This window comes from Dryobates pubescens, chromosome 36, assembly GCF_014839835.1.
Source record: "Dryobates pubescens isolate bDryPub1 chromosome 36, bDryPub1.pri, whole genome shotgun sequence".
NCBI classification, from domain to species: domain Eukaryota; kingdom Metazoa; phylum Chordata; class Aves; order Piciformes; family Picidae; genus Dryobates; species Dryobates pubescens.
This window is the reverse complement of record NC_071647.1, coordinates 2,491,402-2,512,401: the sequence shown is the minus strand read 5'-3', so window position 1 is coordinate 2,512,401 and position 21,000 is coordinate 2,491,402. Positions and strand designations below refer to the sequence as shown.

Below are 21,000 nucleotides of genomic sequence, written 5' to 3'. Positions count from 1 at the left end.
CACGCAGGACCTGCCCTTCAGCAAGAGGGAAGGAAAAATACGAAGCCCCAGCGAGAGGGCTGGGGCTGAGACCTCTTGACATCTTTAGCCGTGGTTTCTGCTGACAAAGGAGCACCATGTGGCCCTTCTCAGCCTTCCCCCCACCCCCAAAACAGCTGGGGCAGAATAAAAAGGCTTCAATGACAGCCAAGTTTGTCTCTTCCCCCCCAACTCCTACCTTGCTCGCAGTTTTCTACTGTGCCATACTGGGCTAGCAAACCATCCAGAACCTGGAAAAGGGAGCCAAAGAACCATTAGAAATCCCCCTTTTACACTGGGCTCCTCAGGACAAACCAGGGAAACACAATCTATCAATCAATCAATCAAGGCAGCTCTCTAGGCATTCAGCTTTCACAAGCAGTTAAGATGAAGGAAGCTCCTTTCTGCCCCAAGGATGTTGGGCCAAGGGGCATCAAAGCCAGGAGGGGAGGGGGGAAAGAGAATCAGGGGAAAGGCCTGGCACTTGGTGGGGAAGAAAGGATCCATTTCTGGCTCCTTATACAACAGATAAATCATGGAACCCCGCTCTTGGTGGCAAGTTTTGGTGGGGCAGCTTACGTTGCTCCTAGCAGCTGAACCTCCTCCTGTAACGGAAGGGGAGTAAGCCACGTGGAGGCAAGGGGCTGCTGTAATTAGGCCCTAATTAGTAACAAAGAGAAGGAGAACTCAACTTTAATCCCAACCTCAGCAAGATGGAGGGGAGGGTCAGTCCTTAAACCTGATCTACCCTTCTCTGCTTGCTCCTCTTACCTCCCATCGCAGCTGGGGGGGAATGTTCCGGATCTGGATCTTCCGGCTCCTGAAAATTAAAGGGGAAGTGGTTAACAAAGCAGAGTTGGTGCCCAAAATTCATCTGTCTCACGTTGCAGCTCTTTGCAGGGTGATGCAGCTCATCAAGCTTTGCGTTTTTCACACCCCACCAGGCTTTCTGATGGCTTTTGCTTAATTGCATCCAGCCCAGTTGGTGCTGGCTCGACGCTGGGAGCTTCTCCGAGAGTCAGAAATCACCAAGAGCCAAAATCCAACCCCCACCCCCAACCCTTCAGTGCTGGTCTGAGCCCCCACAAAAGCATGGCTGGAAGTGCAGAGACTACAAGAAAAGGAGTCTTGCGTTCATGTGACCTGCAAGCTGCCCTCCAGCACTACAGGCACGAAGGGATGACCCTTGAGATGCCACCAACCGCCGGTGGAACCTGCTGGAGCATCACTGCTGCACCCCAAAACCTGGCTGAGGTTTAAGTGGGGAGAGATGATGAAGGCACACACAACCCCAGCTCCACCACCAGAGAGGATCACTGCCTGCTTCTTCACTCACATTTTTGGCTCTTCCTAGCTTGACTTTTCCCAAAATAGAAACTCCCTTTTTAATTCCCATGCCCAAATTTGCCCTGGGGGTGCTGTCCCCCTCCCACCCCAGCCCACCCCCTCACTGTGCAGCTGCTGCAGACAGCTGAGAGCAGCTGTGGGCTTGTCCAGCAGCTCTGACCATGCCACCACCGCAGCTACCAGCACCCCAATGTGCTACCAGACACCCCAAGAGCCTCCACCCTAAAGGCAACGAGACCTTTAGGTGCTTTGGAGGACGCAGCTTCAGGGGTACAGCCCAAGTAGGAGCAATGCCAACCCCTTCCCTCCATGGATGGCTTCTGTGTGTTCCCCCCCACACTCATTTGCCTCTCTCTTTCAGGAATAACCAAAATCATTGAATTTTAAGATGCCCAAAGGCAAGGAAGATGAAGGGCAGGACCCTGGCAGCAGCTTAGCAGTGACAGCACTCCCCTGGGTAAATAGCCTTGGATGTGCTCATCACAGACCTGGGCTTCAAACTCCAAGTTTATGAGCCCATGAAACAACCCAAGGGAGGTGAAAAGATAACAACAGCAACCAAAAAAAGAGCTTCCAGATCCTTATCTGCTGATTCCACACCTTCAGAAGGTGGCTCAGCTCATGTGTCAACGAGAAGAAATCTTCTCAGCATGCAATGGCCCCAAGCCAGGCATCGGATGTGGCACCACAGGTGAGGATCCCTCCCCAGCCCCTTCATCCTGTGAGGTAAATGCAGCTGCCTCCAGCGTGCCCTCTGCTCCCCCCCCTTGCAAACCCACCCACACCAAAATTCCCCCAACCTGCTGGGGTGCTTTTTCAAACAAACCCAGAACTGATGCTTCCCAGAAAAATGGCCCCAAATCTCCCCCAAAGACTCAGACCAGAGGGGTGGGATGGACAGATCTGGGGTGGCTCTCCCCTCTCGAAAGCCAAAACAGAGCACCTCGAGACGAGGTTTTCGTTGCTCCTGCCAGCTCAGCCACCAAGAAAGCTCCAAAACCCACCCAGTTTTGTCACTACAACAGATGCAAACCAGGTGGGCAAGGGGGGGGGGGGGGGGGGAAGAAACCATCTCAGCCCTTAAAAATCACAGCAGGTCAGAGGGGGCTGCAGGAAGCGAAGGCAGGGGGACCAGGCACACCAGGCTCTGAAACCAGATCTCTCCACGCTGATCCCACAGCCCCAAACCAATGGGTGAGAGGTGAAGAAATTCAGAATGCCAAGAATGTCCCTAGTCCAGGGAGGGTCAAAAGGATTTGGAAGTGGCAAGAGGAAAGCCCTGGAGGTCTCCCACCACCCACCCCTACCACGGAAACTTCTCCAGATAGCTCCAAGCATCTGCATGGGCAGAGCAAGTGTTCTGCACGTACGTGACCAGAATCGAATGTGCTATGGAGAGAAAAGAGCCATTTAATGTCCTCACACCCTGGTTCTCCTGGTGGCATCTCATTTTCTAACCCCTTCAGAAAATGACCCAACACATTCATTAGTAAAAGAATGAATGAGGTCTCCCTCTGCTGAGCCCGAGGAGATCTCTCTCCCTCCCTCTGCTGAGCCTGAGCTCTCCTTTTGCTGAACCCGAGATCATCTCTCCCCCTCTGCTGAGCCCAAGGAGATCATCTCCCTCCCTCCTGCTGAGCCCGAGGAGATCTCCCTCCCTCCCTCTGCTGAGCCTGAGCTCTCCTTTTGCTGAACCCGAGATCATCTCCCTCCCTCCCTCCTGCTGAGCCCGAGGAGATCTCCCTCCCTCCTGCTGAGCTTCCTGGAGCTCCAGCCCAGGCACAGCGTCGCCTGCACCCAGGCTGGTCGGGAAAGGTGAGAAGCTGCTCTGCACCTTGCTGGGATCGCTGGGCTTTTATTAATGTGTTAATTAATGGCTAATTCCTCCCGCTGTGACCACGCCACTGGGACTATTTGCTGCTCCTACCAGCCTCCAGCCCTGATGGATCCCCACGAGGCCACGCTCAGCTAAGTCTTTCCTCAGCCCAGCTGGGTGAGCTGCATGGAACAGCATCCTGCAAGAAGCCAGCACCCCCAACTCCTGCCTCACCTCCATCAGCACCCATCCTGCCCCAGGGAGGCAGGTGCCCATCCATCACCCTTTGGTGAGGTTTGGGCTTGACACGGAGTGGGTGGAAACCTTTCCCCCGCCTCCCTTCCGTGAGCAGCCCCCTGCTCGAATCCGGGCTGGGTCTGAGAGCCGGGCAGCGGCGGCGGTTGAATTACAGAGGAAGTCATGAATAAACAAACCCTGCTCCTTGCTTTGCTACAAGCAGGTCCTGCTGGATTGAAACCCTCGTGGCAAAGCGCCACCGAAGGCGACAGCCCCAGCTCTGCCCACTCCCACCTCCCTCCCCGCCCAGCGGCAGAGCTTCACTTCCAAAGAACTAACTCCGGGAGCCGGCGATCCCCTGGCTTTTTATTCGCCGTGTGCCAAAGGCAGGAGCGCTCCTCCCTCCTCGCCCGACCTCGGCTGCCAGCCAGGACCAACACTCGTGCCCAGCGGCTGAGAAGAAGCCACAGAGCAGCCCCAGCCACCTCCAGCCCACGGGAGAAGGCAGCAGCTCTCACGGACGCTGCTGCTCGTCGTGCGCCGAAGGCAGGAGCTTCCCAGATCCTTGGGGTGAGCTGGAGCGGTGGAGAAGGGAAAAAATACCAGTCTGGATGGTTTCTGCTCATGTGCTGGTGGCTTTTTTTTTGTTTTGATGAAGAAGAAAAGAAATCAGGGTGGAGAGGGGAGGGTGAAGAGCTGCAAAGGGAGAGAGGGAGTCGTGGGATGGACCCTGGCATCGCCCTCCTCCTGCTCTGCGCCAGTGGTGCTGCTCGGATAAAGGGATTTTAAGACCCCCACTCTGCCTGCCAATGCCCCCAGCAGATCTTCTGGTTCTCCTGCAGAACCAGGAGGCAAAGAGAGACCGTCATAAACTCTGGATGCTTTCAGTAAACCCTTCCCAGAATCAGGTTGGGCTTGCTGGGGTGGGGGGAACACCCACCTTGATGCCCCCAGAACGTAACGAGACGCTGCAATGGGATCCACATCATGGAGCCACCCCACAGATGAGCATTTTGGGGTCAGCCCCAAGCAGAGAAAGCCCTGAGATCTGCTCCATCAAAGGTTTTCCTCAGGTGTTGCTTCACTCATCTCTTTTAAAGAGTTCACTGCACCGACAGGTTAAACCTCTCCGGGGAGGGGGCAAAGCAAAGAGATTGACCACGGGGGATCCTGCAACCACGGGGATAACTGCACCAGGAGGAACCTTTTTCTTCAGAGGGGAGAAACCAAGGTGAGGCAGCAGCAAGTGGCACCCAGAAAATATCCACTGCCAGTCTGAAGCAACCCTGGAGCCAGCTGGAAACCGGTGTGTGCCCCTGACACCCTCCCCCCAGCCCTCACCAGCGGCCACATCCTCGGAGCTGTGCGCCCGTGGGAACCCAGAGCACGAACGGACTGGTACCCACTGCAACCTTCAGAGAGAACCCTGATCACCCAGAGAGACAGGAATCAGCCCTAAGAATCCTAAAGTAACTTTTGGGGGTCGATTTTTTTGTGTGTGTGTGTTTGGTTTTTACTCTTTAAATCCTGCTGGGAAACATCCAGATCCAGCTGGCAGCATTCCCCTCCGCTCAACCCTGGATGCATCCCCAGAAATCGTCTTCAAGAGGGTGGCTGAATCCTCCTGCTTCATTAAGAATCTGCTGGTAATTCCCCAGAGTGGACTGGCACGGTGGCAGTGGTGGCAAGGACCCAAGAAAGGGGCACCAGCTAGTTAGGAGCAGGCAGCCTGGCTGGGGGCCAGCAGAAGGCTGGGGCTGGCTGCTGCGAGCCAGAGCGACCGGCAAAGCCGCACCAGCCTGGCTCAAGGGTTCCCCTCTCTGCTGCAAGAGCCCCATGTGATGTTTGAGGTGACATCTGGGGGGGGCACAGAGATGATCCTCACCCCATCACCAGCACAGGCACATCCCTGTCTCCAGCAAGGAGCCCCAGCAAGACTTTCTGCCACCTCCTCCCAGTAAAGTTTGGTCCCACCCGAGACAAGAGCTGCTGCTTCCCAGCATGGGAATGCTGGAGAGAGAGGTTTGGAGGGGAGCATCCCTGCACCCACAGGCACTGAGTGGGTCAAGCAGAGGAGCTTGGGATCAAACCTGCATCACCCTGTGGAAAAGAGCACCTCCTTCCCCTGTCCCATGGAGCTTCATAGCACAGACAGGGGCTTGCCAATAGGACTCAGCCCTAGGCATCAGCAGCAGCGTGGAAGTGTCTGGAGATCCAGGGATGAGAAGAGGATGGAGGGGAGAGGAAGCTCAAGTCACCCAAATTATTGCTTTCTGAGCCTTCAACCCCAAACAGCATTCCCTGTGATCTGCAGAGACCAGACACTGGCAACCACCAGGAGGTGATCCTCTACAGGGATCATCCTCAGGAGCAACCACAGCCCCCTGCCCAAGGGTGACCCTGCCCCGACTGAAGCAGCCCAACAGTGCAGCCATCACCAGCACAGCCAGCCCCATGGATTTCCTTCCCCTTCCCCACCCCCAGGTTTTGTTGGGACAACCTGACCTCTCCTCAGCTCCAAAGCAAGAGGTTGAGTGAGTGAACATCTGCTAGGGGAAAGAACCAACCCCAGCACTGCAGCAGGAGCTGCTGGGACTCTGCACCCCACTGCTCTGGATTGGGGTCAGCAGTAAATTCACTGATTGCACTGGGTTGGAAGGGACCTGCAAAGGTCAGCTTTGTCCAACCCCCACCCTGCAGTCAGCAGGGACACCTCCAACTCCAGCAGGATGCCCAGGGCCACAGCAAGTCTGATCTTGAATGTCTCCGGGCATGGGGCCTCAGCCCCATCTCTTGGCAACCTCTTCCAGCATTTCACCACTCTCCTTGTGAAGAGCTTCCTCTGCAGTCCCCCCAGAGCCACACACACCCCAGGCACACTTTCTGTGCCACGTAGGCCACAGCATCTCCCTTATCTCCAACACCTCCTGGACCTCCTCCATCTTCCACCATGGATTTCTCAAAGCAGAAGGGACTGGAGGCATCAAGACACTTAAGGACCAGGCAGTGGCCAAGTGCAGCCCAGCTCTGGGCTCTCCCTGACCTCAAGAACCAAGCCCATCCTGCCCATCTACTACCAAAGTCATGTGCTCAGCTCCTCAGGGCTGCAGGAGGACAGCCAGAGCTAGACACATAGAGAGGACCTCCTGGAACTCTACAGCATCAATGATGTAAAATGAATGTAAAGAACTCCCCCCCCAGCATCCAACCCAAGCCTACCCTGCTCTAGCTTCAAACCATTACCCTTGTCCTACCCCTGCAAGCCCTCCTGAACAGTCCTTCACCATTTCCTTTTAGTCTTTGCTGAATTTGATCCATTTCCTGGTAAATATTTTTATGCCAGAGGAGTGGCACCACAGGAGGTGACAAAACACACAGCAATGTCCTCATAGCAAAGAGCACAGACACCCAACAACCCCCTTGGGGGGGGATCAAATCTGGGACTGGATGATCTCTGAGGTCCCTTCCAACCCAAACCATTCTAGGAATGCACTAAGAACTTCCCCCCAGCATCCAACCCTCCTCCTCCTCCATAGAATCACTGTCAGGGCTGGAAGGGACCTCAAGGCTCAGCCAGCTCCAACCCCCCTGCCACGGGCAGGGACACCTCACACCACAGCAGGTTGCTCACAGCCACATCCAGCCTGGCCTTAAAAACCTCCATCCTCCACCATGGCATCCTCAAAGCAGAAGGGATGGGCAACACCAAGACACTGAAGGACCAAAACACTGACAGCAAAGCTCAGCCAAGCTCCAGGCTCTCCCCTGAGCTCCAGAGCCAAGCCCATCCCGGGGCCACCTCTTGCCGAACCCATGCGCTCCTCTCCTCCTCGGGGCAGGAGGAGGAGGAGGACAGCCCCAGCCAGCCACATGGAGGGGGATCTCCTGCAACTGCACAACACTCCCTGATGGCTTTGGCAATCAAATGCAAATGGCATGCAAATTTGGGGGCTGAAAACACAGTGCATCCCTGATTCAATTAACAGCATTTCATTTATCTAGTTAGGCTTTGATTCAGGGAAGCACTTAATCCTGTGTTTAATGTGGTGTTGTGGTTGGAAGGAGGGGGGTGGGTTTTGTTGGTTGTTGGGAGGGGTTTTTTGGTGTTGGGGTGTTTTTTGGGGGGGGTGGTTGTTGTATCTTTTTAGTGTTTTAAACATCTTTAAAGAGGAAAATGTGGTTGCTAAGACACAAACGTTGCCAGGGGGACCTGCAGAAAAGTTGGAGCAGAAATTAACTTGCCTTTCCCCCCACCATCCCTTCTCCTTGATAAACTGATGGGGTTTGCAGTTTGCCAGCATCTCCACAAAGCAGCAATTTGAGCCCTGAAACTTCTTTCCTGTTGCCCTGCTGGACAGCAAGTTCTCCATGAACAGAACAGAATTAACCAGGTTGGAAGAGACCTCAGAGATCAAGTCCAGCCTATCACCCAGCACCATCTGATCAACCAAACCATGGCACCAAGGGCCTCATCCAGGCTCTTCCTAAACCCCTCCAGGGATGGGGACTCCACCACCTCCCCCAGGCAGCACATTCCAATGGCCAATCTCTCTTTCTATGAAGAACTTCTTCCTAACATCCAGCCCAAACCTCCCCTGGCACAGCTTGAGACTGTGTCCTCTTGTTCTGGAGCTGCTTGCCAGGCAGAAGAGACCAACCCCCACCTGGCTACAACCTCCCTGCAGGGAGTTGCAGAGAGCAAGAAGGTCTCCCCTGAGCCTCCTCTTCTGCAGGCTAAGCAACCCCAGCTCCCTCAGCCTCTCCTCCCAGGGCTGTGCCCCAGACCCCTCCCCAGCTTTCTTGCCCTTCTCTGGACACCTTCCAGCAGCTCAACCTCTTTCCTAACCTGAGGAGCCCAGAACTGGACACAGGACTCAAGGTGTGGCCTCAGCAGTGCTGAGCACAGGGCAGGATGAGCTCCCTGCTCCTGCTGGCCACACTGCTCCTGCTGCAGGCCAGGATGCCCTTGGCCTTCTTGGCCACCTGGGCACACTGCTGCCTCATGTTCAGCTGCTGTCAACCAGTACCCCCCAGGTCCCTCTCTGCCTGGCTGCTCTCAGCCACTCTGCCCCCAGCCTGTAGCACTGCCTGGGGTTGCTGTGGCCAATGTGTAGAACCTGGCACTCAGACTTGTTCATGCCCTTGGACTCTGCCCATCTGCCCAGCCTGGCAAGGTCCCTCTTCAGAGCTCTCCTACCCCCTAACAGATCAGCTCCTGCCCCCAGCTTGGTGTCATCTGCAAATGTATTGATTGGGACTCAATGTCCTCATCCAGATCATCAGTAAAGACATTGGTGATGGTCTGCAATATGCCCCTAGGGCCAAGAAGGTCAATGGTATCTTGGGGGGCATGAAGAAGAGTGTGACCAGCAGGTCTGCTCTGCCCTGGTGAGGTACTGGATCCAGTTCTGGGCTCCCCAGTTCAAGAGGGACAAGGATAAACTAGAGAGTGTCCAAGGGAGGCTGTGAGGATGATGAAGGGAGTGGAACATCAGTGTGATGAGGAAAGGCTGAGAGCCCTGGAGAAAAGACCACCAAGAGGGGATCAATGCTGACTGAGAGCTAAAGGGTGGGGAGCAAGAAGAAGGGGGCAGACTCTTTTCAGTGGTGTCCTGTGACAGGACAAGGGGCAGTGAGCACACACTGGAACCCAGCAAGTTCCACCTCAACATCAGGAACAGCTTTGCTGTGAGGGTGCTGGAGCCCTGGAGCAGGCTGACCGAAGAGTCTTTCGAGACCCATCTGGATTCATCCCTGTGTGACCTGCCCTAGGTGATGCTGCTTTGGGACAGGGCTTGGACTGGATGCCCACAGGTCCCTTCCAGCCCCTACCACTCCATCATCCTCTGAATCTATGATCCATTGACAAAGAAGCAGAAAGCCAAAGGAGGAGGTACCTGCTGGAAGCCTCCAGCAGATCCCCAACCACACCTCTGAGCACAGCCCAGCCCTCTCTGCGTGTTCCACAGGGATCTGCCTCCAAGGCTTCTTCACCCACTTCACCTGTGCTTTGCCACCTCCTACATGCCCTTCCAAGCCAACACATCTCTCACCTTCCCCACATGCCAGCTGGCTGTTGCACATGAAGCACACTGACACGTGGACTTCCCAGCAGGACCAGGCACGCGAGGTCCTCGCTGGGAAGTGCTCACACCCTGGCAAGGCAGGAAAAAACACATACCAAAACTCACCAGATGATGAATAAGCAGGACCAGCAATCCCAGTTCCCTCCTCAAGTGCACCATTACTCAGGTTTGAGTCATACTTAAGTGGAGGCAGATATGGGAGTTTTGTTCTGAATCCAGGCTTTCCTGACCCAGTTCCTCGTGGAGGTGCAGCAGGTCCAGGCTGAGCTTCTGGAGCATTTTCTTCTTCTCTTGCCCAGATCTGGAGTCCTGGGTCCAGTTCAGGGCTCCCCCAGTTCAAGAGAGATGGGGAACTGCTGGAAAGAGTCCAGTGGAGGCTACAGAGATGCCTGGGGGCCTGGAGCAGCTCTGTAAGGAGCAAAGGCTGAGAGCCCTGGGGCTGAGAGCATGGAGAAGAGCAGCCCCAGAGGGGAGCGGAGCAATGCTAAAGGCTGGGGGGCAAGAAGCTGGGACCAGACTCTGCTCAGTGGTGCCCAGGGACAGAACCAGGGGCAATGGGCACAAACTGGAAGCCAGGAGGTTCCTCCTGAACAGAAGGAGACACTTGATTGGTGTGAGGATGTGTGAAGCAGGCTGCCCAGAGAGGCTGTGGAGTCGTCTCCTCCGGAGAAACCTCCAAAGCCACCTTGGCCATTGTGCTCCTGGGCAAGCTGCTGTGGGTGCCCTGCTTTAGCATCCTGAAGAGGGACCTGGCTTGCAGCCTGCTGAGGAAACATCAGCTCCAACAATGACTTTTCCCTGCCCTCCATAAAGAAAAAGCAAAGCTCTCCCTGAGAACCATCCCCTGCCTCCAAGACACCTTCTCCAATCAGACCTCAACGTCATCAGCACACCAAACTCCTCAGCTCTCAAAGCATTCTGTGTCCATTTCAAGCTGCTGCCCTCCTTCCTTTCCCCCCCAGCGACCTCCTTGCCCTCAGGTCCCTAAACCTCCCCAAAGAAACAGCTTCTCCAGGCCCACACAAGCAGTGAAAAGCCTCCGTGGCCAGTGGCTGCTGCTCACTTGGGGGACCTGAGCGAGGCAGGAGCAGAGGGTCCCATCTGCGCCTGTGCAAGAGCAGAGCCAGAGCTGCAGGGTGGCTGATGGGAAAGAGATTTGGGGGTGGAATAAAAGAAAGAGGAGGTTGAGAAAGGAATATGCAAATATGGGTAATGACAAGATTAAAGCAGCAGCAGCATAAAGGAGAAGCAGAGAGAAAAGCAGCCCCGTCCCTTGAAGAGCAACGACCCAAGAGGCCACTCCTGAGGAGCCCAGGCCAAGCCACCAAAGTTGTTTGGCTTCTTGTGGTTGGAGGGATGTAGAAGTGAAGTGGCCAGGGGATTCTGGAGCAGCACAGCAGCCACAGGAGAGTCTCAGCCAGACCCAGTCGCCTCGGCGAGTAGTTCTCTCTGGCAAGCAAGCGGGACGTGATTAATCCTTCCCATCAATCATCTCAGCCAGCAGAATTTGATCTGGGGCTAATCAATCTGTCTAATTGGTTTCTCCCCATTAGCTCCTTTGGAAGCTCTCGAGGATCACACCGAATAATTGATGAGATTTTGCCAGCAAGCTGCCAAGAATGAGTTGTCCATCAGCATCCCTTGGAAAGCCTCTGAGAACTCATTCATGGAATCATAGAAGGGTAGGGGTTGGAAGGCACCTCTGGAGCTCAGCCAATCCAAGCCCCCTGCTCCAGCAGGGCACCCACAGCAGCTTGCCCAGCAGCACGATGCCCAGGGTGGGGCTGGAAGCTCTCCACACCAGAAGACTCCACAACCTCTCTGGGCAGCCTGCTCCAGCACCCTCACACCAAACAAGTTTCTCCTCCTGTTCAGGTGGAGCCTCCTGGGGTCCAGTTTGTGCCCCTTTCCCCTGGTCCTGTCCCTGGGCATCACTGAGCAGAGTCTGGCCCCAGCCTCTTGCCCCCCAGCCTTTAGTTCTGTCTGAGCATCGCTCAGATCCCCTCTGAGGCTGCTCTTCTCCAGGCTCTCAGCCTTTCCTCCTCACAGAGATGCTCCAGGGCCCCTCAGCATCTCTGTAGCCTCCTCTGGACTCTCTCCAGCAGTTCCCTGTCTCTCTTGAACTGGGGGAGCCCAGACCTGGACACAATATTCCAGCACAGAAAAGGTCCTAAGCAAGGATTCTCACTCAGCCACCTGCCTCCAGGAGCTACCACATCAGCCACCAGCACAGGAGATGTGTTCAGCCCAGCAGCTCTCCTGCCACCCTCCCCCAAATCCAACAGCACACAAAATAAAAGCTCAGATGGTGAGAAACCCACAGAGCCATTGCACCAACTCCCACCCTTCATTACTGTCTTCAGGAGGGTGCTGGGATGGCCAGCTGGGTGCCATCCATCATCCTCTTGCCCTCCTTGTCCTTGCCAAGAGAGGGCACCTCTGCCCTCCTCCAGTACCCAGGATGCATTTCTGACTGGTTTCCAGTGGCTCTGGTGGTGCTGCTGGCTAGGAAATGCTTTGAGACGAGCTCAGGCTTTGTAAAGCAGCCAAGTGAAGCTTGAGGCAGCTCCCACACAGCTTTGGGGAGCCCCAGATCCCATCACCAAGTGCTCCTGGGTTGGTCTTCCACCAGTCTGACGTCTCAATAACTAAGCATCGGTACCAGGGTGATTGACAGCTGTCACTCAGGGAGGGTTCAGGGAGCTTTGCCTAAAAAAGGCAGCCAGGATCATCTTTTTCCCCTCTGTATTTCCAGTGCCCCCCTCCCCCCCACTCCCAGAGATCTGGGGACTGGAGATCTCACACAGCCCAGGGGCTGGTGGCACTCTGAGCAGAGGAAGCAAGGAAAGGATCCGTTAGGGCTGAGCCCTGATAATTTCAGAGGCACAAGCAGATGGCACAGAGAAAGGAAGAGGAAAGGAAACTGCTTTGTGACTTCTGAGCAGCTTTCTGACCGAGGTGTGGGGCAGGAGGAGGAGGAGGAGGAGGAGGGTAAGGAGTGGTGGCTTTGAAGGCTGCGATGTCACCGCGCCGTGAGAGCGGAGCGGGGCTGAGGACCTTTGTGCCTGGCAGGTAGAGGTTTGTCAGGTAAGAGCAGACATAAATTGACCTGAGCCTCCATGGGGGGGCTGTGCCAGCCTGTGCTAAGCTAAACCCAGTGCAGTGGCTGCCTCAGCCCAAGCCCTCCCAGGTCACAGTGGGTTCATAAAGGGAGAATCCAGACGTTCCAACACGGATTACACCCTCTGCTGATCTTAACTCAAGATCTTAACTCTCCTTCCACCCAAACTCAAGTTAAAACCATCACTCAGACCTGCCAGACCTCCCAGCTTGGGTGGGAAGGTGGCAGAGCAGGGTCTCAGACCTCCATCAGCCTGGGCTTGCGAGCAGCACACTCGTTGCCATCGTGCTGAGCACAAATCCCAGAGCAGATGCCAGAGAGAAGCTCCCCAAACTCCTTCCAGCCCTGCCATCAGCATCAGTGGCTCCAGGCAAGGATGTCAGAGGGGCCTGGGGCAGGTTTGATTGTCACAGCCAGGGGCTGTGGCTGAGCCCACACCCCTGTGTTTTCCACTGCAAACAGCAAGTGACATCAAAATGCTTCCAAGAGAAAGGCAAGAGAAGAAACAAGCTGAGATGAGCAAGCACCAAAAGGGCTTTTTTTGGCCCCTTCCTCTTCCTTTCCAGCATAGATTTTAAACCTAAAACCCAAGTCCTCCACCAAATCTGGTTGAAACCAGTCTCACTTTCTCTTCTCACAGCAAAACCCTTCTGAGAAGGCACAAGCAAACCCCAAGAGGCTCGGGTTTCTCAGGCACAGCCCTCAAAACGACCCTTCAGAAGGAGGGGGCAACAGTGCCAACAAACCCCCCTTGGCCAGTCCCAACTGGGTCAGCCAGTGGCACCCATGAGGCACACACACAGATCATAAAATCATTAAGGTTGGAAGAGAGCTTCAAGATCAAGTCCAACTACCACAGCCACTAAAACCCCATCCTGAAGTGCCTCCTCCACAGCTTCTTCAACACCTCCAGGGATGAGGACTCCACCACCTCCCTGGGCAGCCTGCTCCAAAGCCTGAGCACTCTTTCAGGGAAGAAATTGTACCTAACATCCAACCTAACCCTCCCCTGGCACAACTTCAGCTCATTTCCTCTCATCCCAGCACTGCCCTTGCTCCTCCTTAGGCATCCAACTGGGGTTTGGAGAGGGTTAACCCCTCCATAGCTGCCTCCATCACCCCACTGGAGCTGGACCAGCAGCAGAGATGTGAAGCTTCCAGCTGGGGGAAGCCATCCTCTGTTTGTTAGTCTGGGGCTGGGTTATTTTGACAAGAGAATAAGAGAAGGGAAAGGTTGAGGCTTGAGCAGGACAAGGCAGGAGCTGGAAAAGAGCAAAACTGGGGCTTTTCAAACCCCTCTGCCACTCATCTCATTACAGAGGAGAAACCAATGCCAAAGCAAAGCCATTTAAAGCCCACCACTGCCTTGGCACGGGCAACACAAGAAAGCCAACCCAGCAAACAACACACCAAACAAATTCAACAAACCATTAAGGAAATCCAGCACAAAGCCATGGGAATATCTGATCTGGATTTCTTCCCTAAGTGAATTCCACCCCCCAGACATGTTCGTGCCCTTCTCTCCTGCCTGCTTCCAGTAAACATTCACATGGCCAAGTTTTATTGGTGCAAAACAGCAGCAGAAAGGAGCTCTTGAGAGCTGCATGGAGCCAAATATTTGGGGAAGCTGGATCTAAAATTGGCACTGGGCAAATACCTGTGCCGGGCACACAGCCGGTGGGATAAAAGGGGATGGGATAAAAGCTCACCAGGAGAAGCTCTCCATCCAAATCACAGCTTTTAAAGGCACCAATGTTGCCCTTCCTTTATAGAATCACCTATAAAAGTCACAGCCACTTTGCATCTCTGCCCTGAGCAAGCTGAGGCTTCAGATGTCAGGAGGAATTTCACAGAGTCACAGGGTTGGAAGGGACCTCCCCAGAGCTCCTCCAGTCCAACCCCCCTGCCAAAGCAGCTCCTCCTTGTTTGCCTGGGGAGGTGCAGAACCCAGCCTGGTGTTTGCCAGCTGTGGTCTGCAACCCCTTGTGCCAACCCTAAAGACTGAAGGCAGCATCTTTCACCCCAAGACATAGAATCATGGAACTGTCAGGGTTGGAAGGGACTTCAAGGCTCAGCCAGTTCCAACAACCCCCCCTGCCATGGGCAGGGACACCTCACACTACAGCAGGTTGCTCACAGCCACCTCCAGTCTGGCTGCAAACACCTCCAGGGATGAGGCTTCCACCACCTCCCTGGGCAACCTGTGCCAGTCTCTTACCACCCTCCTGGGGAACAACTTCTTCCTCACATCCAATCTGAATCTCCCCACTTCTAGTTTTGCTCCATTCCCCCCCAGTCCTATCACTCCCTGACAGCCTCAAAAGTCCCTCCCCAGCTTCCTTGTAGCCCCCTTCAGATACTGGGAGGCCACAATCAGGTCTCCTCAGAGCCTTCTCTTCTCCAGACTGAACAGCCCCAACCCCCTCAGTCTGTCCTCAGGAGAGGTACTCATAGGAGGATCACCTAGGACAGGTCACACAGGAACACATCCAGACAGAACTTGAAATCCTCTAGAGGAGACTCCACCATCCTCTCTGTGCCAGTGCTTCATCACTCTTCATACAAAGAGGTTGAGGTGGAACTTCCTGGGTTCCAGATTGTATTCATTGCCCCTTGTCCTATCACTGGAGAACACCAGAAAGAGCCTGGCCCCCTCCCTCTTGCCCCCCACCCTTCAGATGTTTACAAACATCAGCCAGATCCCCTCTCAGGCTTCTCTCCTCCAGGCTAACCAGCCGCAGGGCTCTCAGCCTTTCCTCATCACACAGATGTTCCACTCCCTTCATCATCCTCATGGCCTCCACTGGACGCTCTCTAGCAGATCCCTGGCCCTCTTGATCTGGGGAGCCCCAGAACTGGACCAGATACTCCAGATGTGGTCTCAATTTGTTGCATTATTAGTTCAGCTGGAGCTGCACACTAAACAATGACTACAGAAAGTTCATCCAAAGTTGTGTGTTTAGGCTCAAATTCAGCACATGCCTCACATTACCATCTGAGCAGCCCTGCTAACTTCCCAAGGGTGGCTTCCCTCTTCCAAAGCACCTCCTGAAGGAGTCCTTGTGAATCCCAGCCTAAAAGCACAACCTTTAGATGAGGCTCTTGGCTTCTCAGGAGACTACACCACCCCACCCCCCAGCAAACAGCTCCCTAAAAGCCTGTGGCAGCCACCAGCTCCTCTTCCTGAAGGAGCTTCACAGATTGCATTGGGTTGGAAGGGACCAGCACAGCCAGCCCCATGGATTTCCTTCCCCTTCCCCACCCCCAGGTTTTGTTGGGACAGCCTGACCTCTCCTCAGCTCCAAAGCAAGAGGTTGAGTGAGTGAACATCTGCTAGGGGAAAGAACCAACCCCAGCACTGCAGCAGGAGCTGCTGGGACTCTGCACCCCACTGCTCTGGATTGGGGTCAGCAGTAAATTCACTGATTGCACTGGGTTGGAAGGGACCTGCAAAGGTCATCTTTATCCAACCCCCACCCTGCAGTCAGCAGGGACACCTCCAACTCCAGCAGGATGCCCAGGGCCACAGCAAGTCTGATCTTGAACACCTCCAGGCATGGGGCCTCAGCCCCATCTCTTGGCAACCTCTTCCAGCATTTCACCACTCTCCTTGTGAAGAGCTTCCTCTGCAGTCCCCCCAGAGCCACACACACCCCAGGCACACTTTCTGTGCCACGTAGGCCACAGCATCTCCCTTATCTCCAACACTTCCTGGACCTCCTCCACCTTCCACCATGGATTTCTCAAAGCAGAAGGGACTGGAGGCATCAAGACACTTCAGGACCAGGCAGTGGCCAAGTGCAGCCCAGCTCTGGGCTCTGCCTGACCTCAAGAACCAAGCCCATCCTGCCCATCTCCTACCAAACCCATGTGCTCAGCTCCTCAGGGCTGCAGGAGGACAGCCAGAGCTAGACACATAGAGAGGACCTCCTGGAACTCTACAGCATCAATGATGTAAAATGAATGTAAAGAACTCCTCCCCCAGCATCCAACCCAAGCCTACCCTGCTCTAGCTTCAAACCATTGCCCTTGTCCTACCCCTGCAAGCCCTCCTGAACAGTCCTTCACCATTTCCTTTTAGTCTTTGCTGAATTTGATCCATTTCCTTGTAAATATTTTTATGCCAGAGGAGTGGCACCACAGGAGGTGACAAAACACACAGCAATGTCCTCACAGCAAAGAGCACAGACACCCAACAACCCCCTTGGGTGGGATCAAATCTGGGACTGGATGATCTTTGAGGTCCCTTCCAACCCAAACCATTCTGGGAGCGCACTTTGGGGCAAGCAGCTGCCTCTGCAAGAGGGTAGAATCACAGAATCAACAAGGCAGGAAAAGACCTCAAGGATCATCAAGTCCAACCTGGAGTGGAGGTAGTGGAGGCTGGGAATGCTGAAAGCTCCTGGGTGTGAGCTGGTGGATCTAAATCTCAAGGAAGAAGAGAGAACCCCAAGCAGTTAAAGAGTTTTTCAACCCACTTCCATGCTGGGTGCTAACTGCTTCTGGAAAGGGAGCTTAGATTTGGATGCTTGAACACAAGTTGGGAGAAACCTGCCTCCCATTGGGGGTGAAAAACTGAGGGGTATTGGTGGCATTATAGTTATCATTACTATTTCTTCCTCCCTTTAGCTCTAGATCCAAATTCTCCCCTCCTCTTTTACACTCCAGTCTGGGAGGCTGCTCCTCGAGGATCTCCGCTTTTATCCTCATTAAAAAGGAAGAAAGAAATAGGGGGGTGGGGGGTGGAAATTAAAGGGGGAAAACTCCAGCAGGCCCTCCATTGGAATCAAAACTTCTCTCCTTTTTGGTGCAAATCCATTTCCCTGGAATCTCAAGTGCTGTTTACACAGAGCAATACCCCCGGCCCGTGAGGGATTTGCATCTCGCCGTGCGCTGCGTGGAGCCCTGCCAGCTCCCAGCGGTTCCCAGCAGCACGAAGCCGCCGCTGCTGCTGCTGCTTTGACGAGAGGTGGACCACGTTCAGAGCACCTGAAGCTCAAACCTGGTGGCTTAGTCCGCCACAAGAGCCTGGGTGGACCTAGTTCTGCTAGGGATGCCCCCTTGGATTAGGGATCTGGTTGCTCCGGACCGGGCAGACAATTACGGGAGCCAGGAAAGTGTGAAATTTCAGCTCCCTCCATGTCAGGGCTCCCAAGTGTCAGTTACAACAAAATAAATGACCCATTTCCTGATGGATTGGGAGTGCTCCTCCGAGAGGGATGGACAGACTTTTCATCTCTGTTTGCTTTCCTCCCCCTCTCCCCCCCCACCCCCTGCGCTTTCTTTTCCCGTCAGGAGGATGGAAGCAGAGGCAGCTCTCACCCTTCAGCTGCTGCCCTGGCGCTGCCCTCCTGGCTGTTCCCATTCCATCCCCACCCTGACCAGCACACCTCCACCAAGCTCCACCAGCTCCTGACCCCTCGTTCCCAGCCAGAACCTCAGTAAAGTGTCCTCCTGCTCGCCAAGCTTTATTAGCTTCCTCAGGGAAGCTTCTGTGCCGGAGCAAGCGCGAGTCGAAGCAGCGGCACGGAGAGGATCAACAGCTTCCAAAAAGCACTTCCCAACACACACAGGTTCCACAAACCCTTCCCCTCCAAACAGGCATCAGCACCCAAAAGCCACAGCAAGACCAAAACACAGCTTGCTTTGCTTCAGATGCTCCTAAACCGAACCCTAGGAAAGGAGACAAAAGTCAGGCAGTGTCCCCGACGGGAAGGGCTGGCAGGAGCCAGAAAGGGGCTGCAGGACCCCAACCCTGGTGAGACCTTCTCCAGGCAGCCCCAGCCATTGTTATCCCTGTCTGGAGGAGGAACCTGAGCAGGTTTCAGTTAAAGCAGCATTTTCCACCACCCCTCCTTTTAAATCTCTATACTAAAAAGCACAAAGACAGCTCCAGCATCTTCAAGAGCTGACTGTGGACATGGGACAGAAACCAGGGGGGAACTGGTTTCCACCACCCTTCAGTGACTTGATTCCAGCAGAGCAGCAGACACACTGCTGTGCAGAAAACCACCTTAAAACAACCTTCCATTAACTCCCCCACAGCTTCCCAGGGGCACCACCAAGGCACCAGCAGTGTAAAACCTCCAGCCTGCTTTGGTCCCACACATCAGCTCTCAGCTCAGGGCAGGATTAGGGTGGGAAAGGACCTCCCAAGGTCACCTTGGCCAACCCCAGCGTTCCTGCAGCCCATTCTGGGACATGAATCTTGAGTCTGCCCAGGCAGAACATCTCACAGCTCACCAGAACACACACCAGGATGAGGACAGACAGAGAGAGCCGCGTTGAAGACACAAGGAAAACCTCCCAGCTGAGATTCCTGCAATCCCTCCCAGCACCAAAAACTCCCAGGATAAAAGTTGGAATTGTCAGGTAAAGCCCAGCAGAGGTTTTTTTTCTGAGCTCCATTCCCTGCAGGGTTCACAGAGTCGGGGGGAATGAGCAGACAACCCGGGGAAGGCATCAGGGATAAACCACCACACACAGCTCCAAGTGGACCAACTGCCCCACATGGGTCTGGGCTTCTTGTTTCCCACATCCCTTGGGAGCAGATGATTCCCTAACTGCCTCCTCAGCACTCCTCATGCCTCTCCCTGCAGCAGTTAAATCCATCCCAAGTGGCTGCAGGACGATGGAAGACACCGACCCTCTCGCTGCTGTGTTTTTTTCTCTCCTCCCACCTCCTTTTCTCTCGAATTATTTTAGCTCTTCTGGACAAGTGCAGTTCTTCCCCCACCCAGCTACTCCCTTCAGGACCCTTTCAGGTCATTTCTATGCTTCAGCTTGGGCAGACTTAAGAACTCAGAAGTGCACAAAGTTTCCAACCCATCGACCGGCAAGGAGGGAGCGAGGACGAAGGGCAGACCTTGCAAACTCCTTCTCCCAGCTCCTCCTCACCAGCCCCCAGTTTTATCAGGGGGCAGCTGGCAACCCCTCCCAGCCACAGACCCAGAGAAGCAGGCACCCCAAGTGCTCTTTCAGAGCTGGGAGCACACATCCTCCTTTCAGCTTCGAAATGCCTCGGGGTCACAGCAAAATAAAATTGAGACTTTCCACCCCAAACTTTTGAGAAGCTTCCCCCCTGGGGAAAAATAACCCAAGAACAGCAAAACCCAGGGAAGTCTCTGCAGCCTCTTTGAAAGGCTTTTTTGATCCAGAAGAAATTTGCAACATTCAGGTTTTGGCCTCCTCAATTTGATTTTTTCCCCTCCCATCTCCTACTCTACTCCTTAATTTCTGGGAAGGGGAGACACCAGCATCCATCCCCTGGGTATTTAGCTTTGTCTGCTTCAGCTTCCCACCTCTCCCCACCAAAAGTGTGCTATACAAATCAGGGATATCATTAAAAGAAGCAGAGGAAAAAAAGCACCTTCCACCTGCATCAGTGCAGGCATCCTCCACCCCAAAACCCCAGCAAGTCTAGAAGGCAGTGGGGAGAAAATGGCTGAGGCTCTGGCCAGCCTGATCTAGTGTGAGGGGTCCCTGCCCATGGCAGGGGGGTTGGCACTAGATGATCCTTGTGGTCCCTTCCAACCCTGACTGAGCTGATTCTATGATTCTGATTCTATGAAAGGAGGTGGTGCACCCCAGCAGGCAAAAAGGGGCTGGAGATGTTTCCTCCTGCTCCAGCCTGGAGCTGCAAACCCCACAGGCAACCTGGGGGCACCCCAAGCAGCCTGAATTCTGCCCCCTCCAAACCCTCCCAGTAACTCTGGCAAACATTAACACTGCTGGGGAATTGGGCTGGGAAGGGCAAAAACCTAATTCTCTTCTCTTGCGTTGTTGAGTTCTGAAAGGTTTCCACTTTCAAAGGCAGAACTTTAACCCTACCTTCCCCCAGCCATATCTCTGTTTGCTTGGGGAGGGAGAATTTAACTTAAAGGCAAAGACACAAACAAATCCCAACAGGAGAGGTGGACTCAGCCCCAGCAATTTCCACCGAGGCTCACTTGGGGAAAATTTGATTTCTTCCCTGCTCCTGGGTACTACAAAAGAAATCAGCCAAGCTCTCAGGAGAGGGCAACCCCGAAGGGGGCTGGGTCTACAAGCTCCCAAACTCGAAGCTGACAGCGAAATGGCAGACTTTGGGGAGGGGGAGGGGGGATGATGTTATTTGCCCACTCGTGGCTCCAAACTAGGAAGGGGCAACCAAAGTCTTTCTTTTTCAGGTTTTAAATTGGTGAATATATTTCTCTCCTTCCCCTCCACCCCATTTCCCCTCCAGATAAGTTAAAATGGATTCGATTATTTCCACGCTGATGAAATGATCTCCGGGGTAAAACCTCCTGGATCAAAACTTGCTGAGCAAATGATCAATGCCTAAATTTAATGACATATTTCTAGGGGGGTTTTCTCCCCCTTTTTTTTTTTTGGGG

The 21,000-nt window shown here is 54.3% G+C and overlaps 1 protein-coding gene across 3 annotated transcripts in view; it reads right to left on the bottom strand.

Moving 5' to 3' along the window:
• The window catches only part of IGF2BP1 (insulin like growth factor 2 mRNA binding protein 1), a 40,814-nt gene that overhangs the window by 11,757 nt on the left and 8,057 nt on the right, over positions 1-21,000 (bottom strand). For all 3 annotated transcript variants that reach the window (XM_054176895.1, XM_009900128.2, XM_054176897.1), the window contains exons 3-4: positions 790-838; positions 218-269 (exon numbers count right to left, since the gene is read on the bottom strand). In XM_054176895.1, coding sequence (XP_054032870.1) covers positions 218-269; positions 790-838 — 101 coding nt within the window. The remainder of the gene's footprint in view (positions 1-217; positions 270-789; positions 839-21,000) is intronic.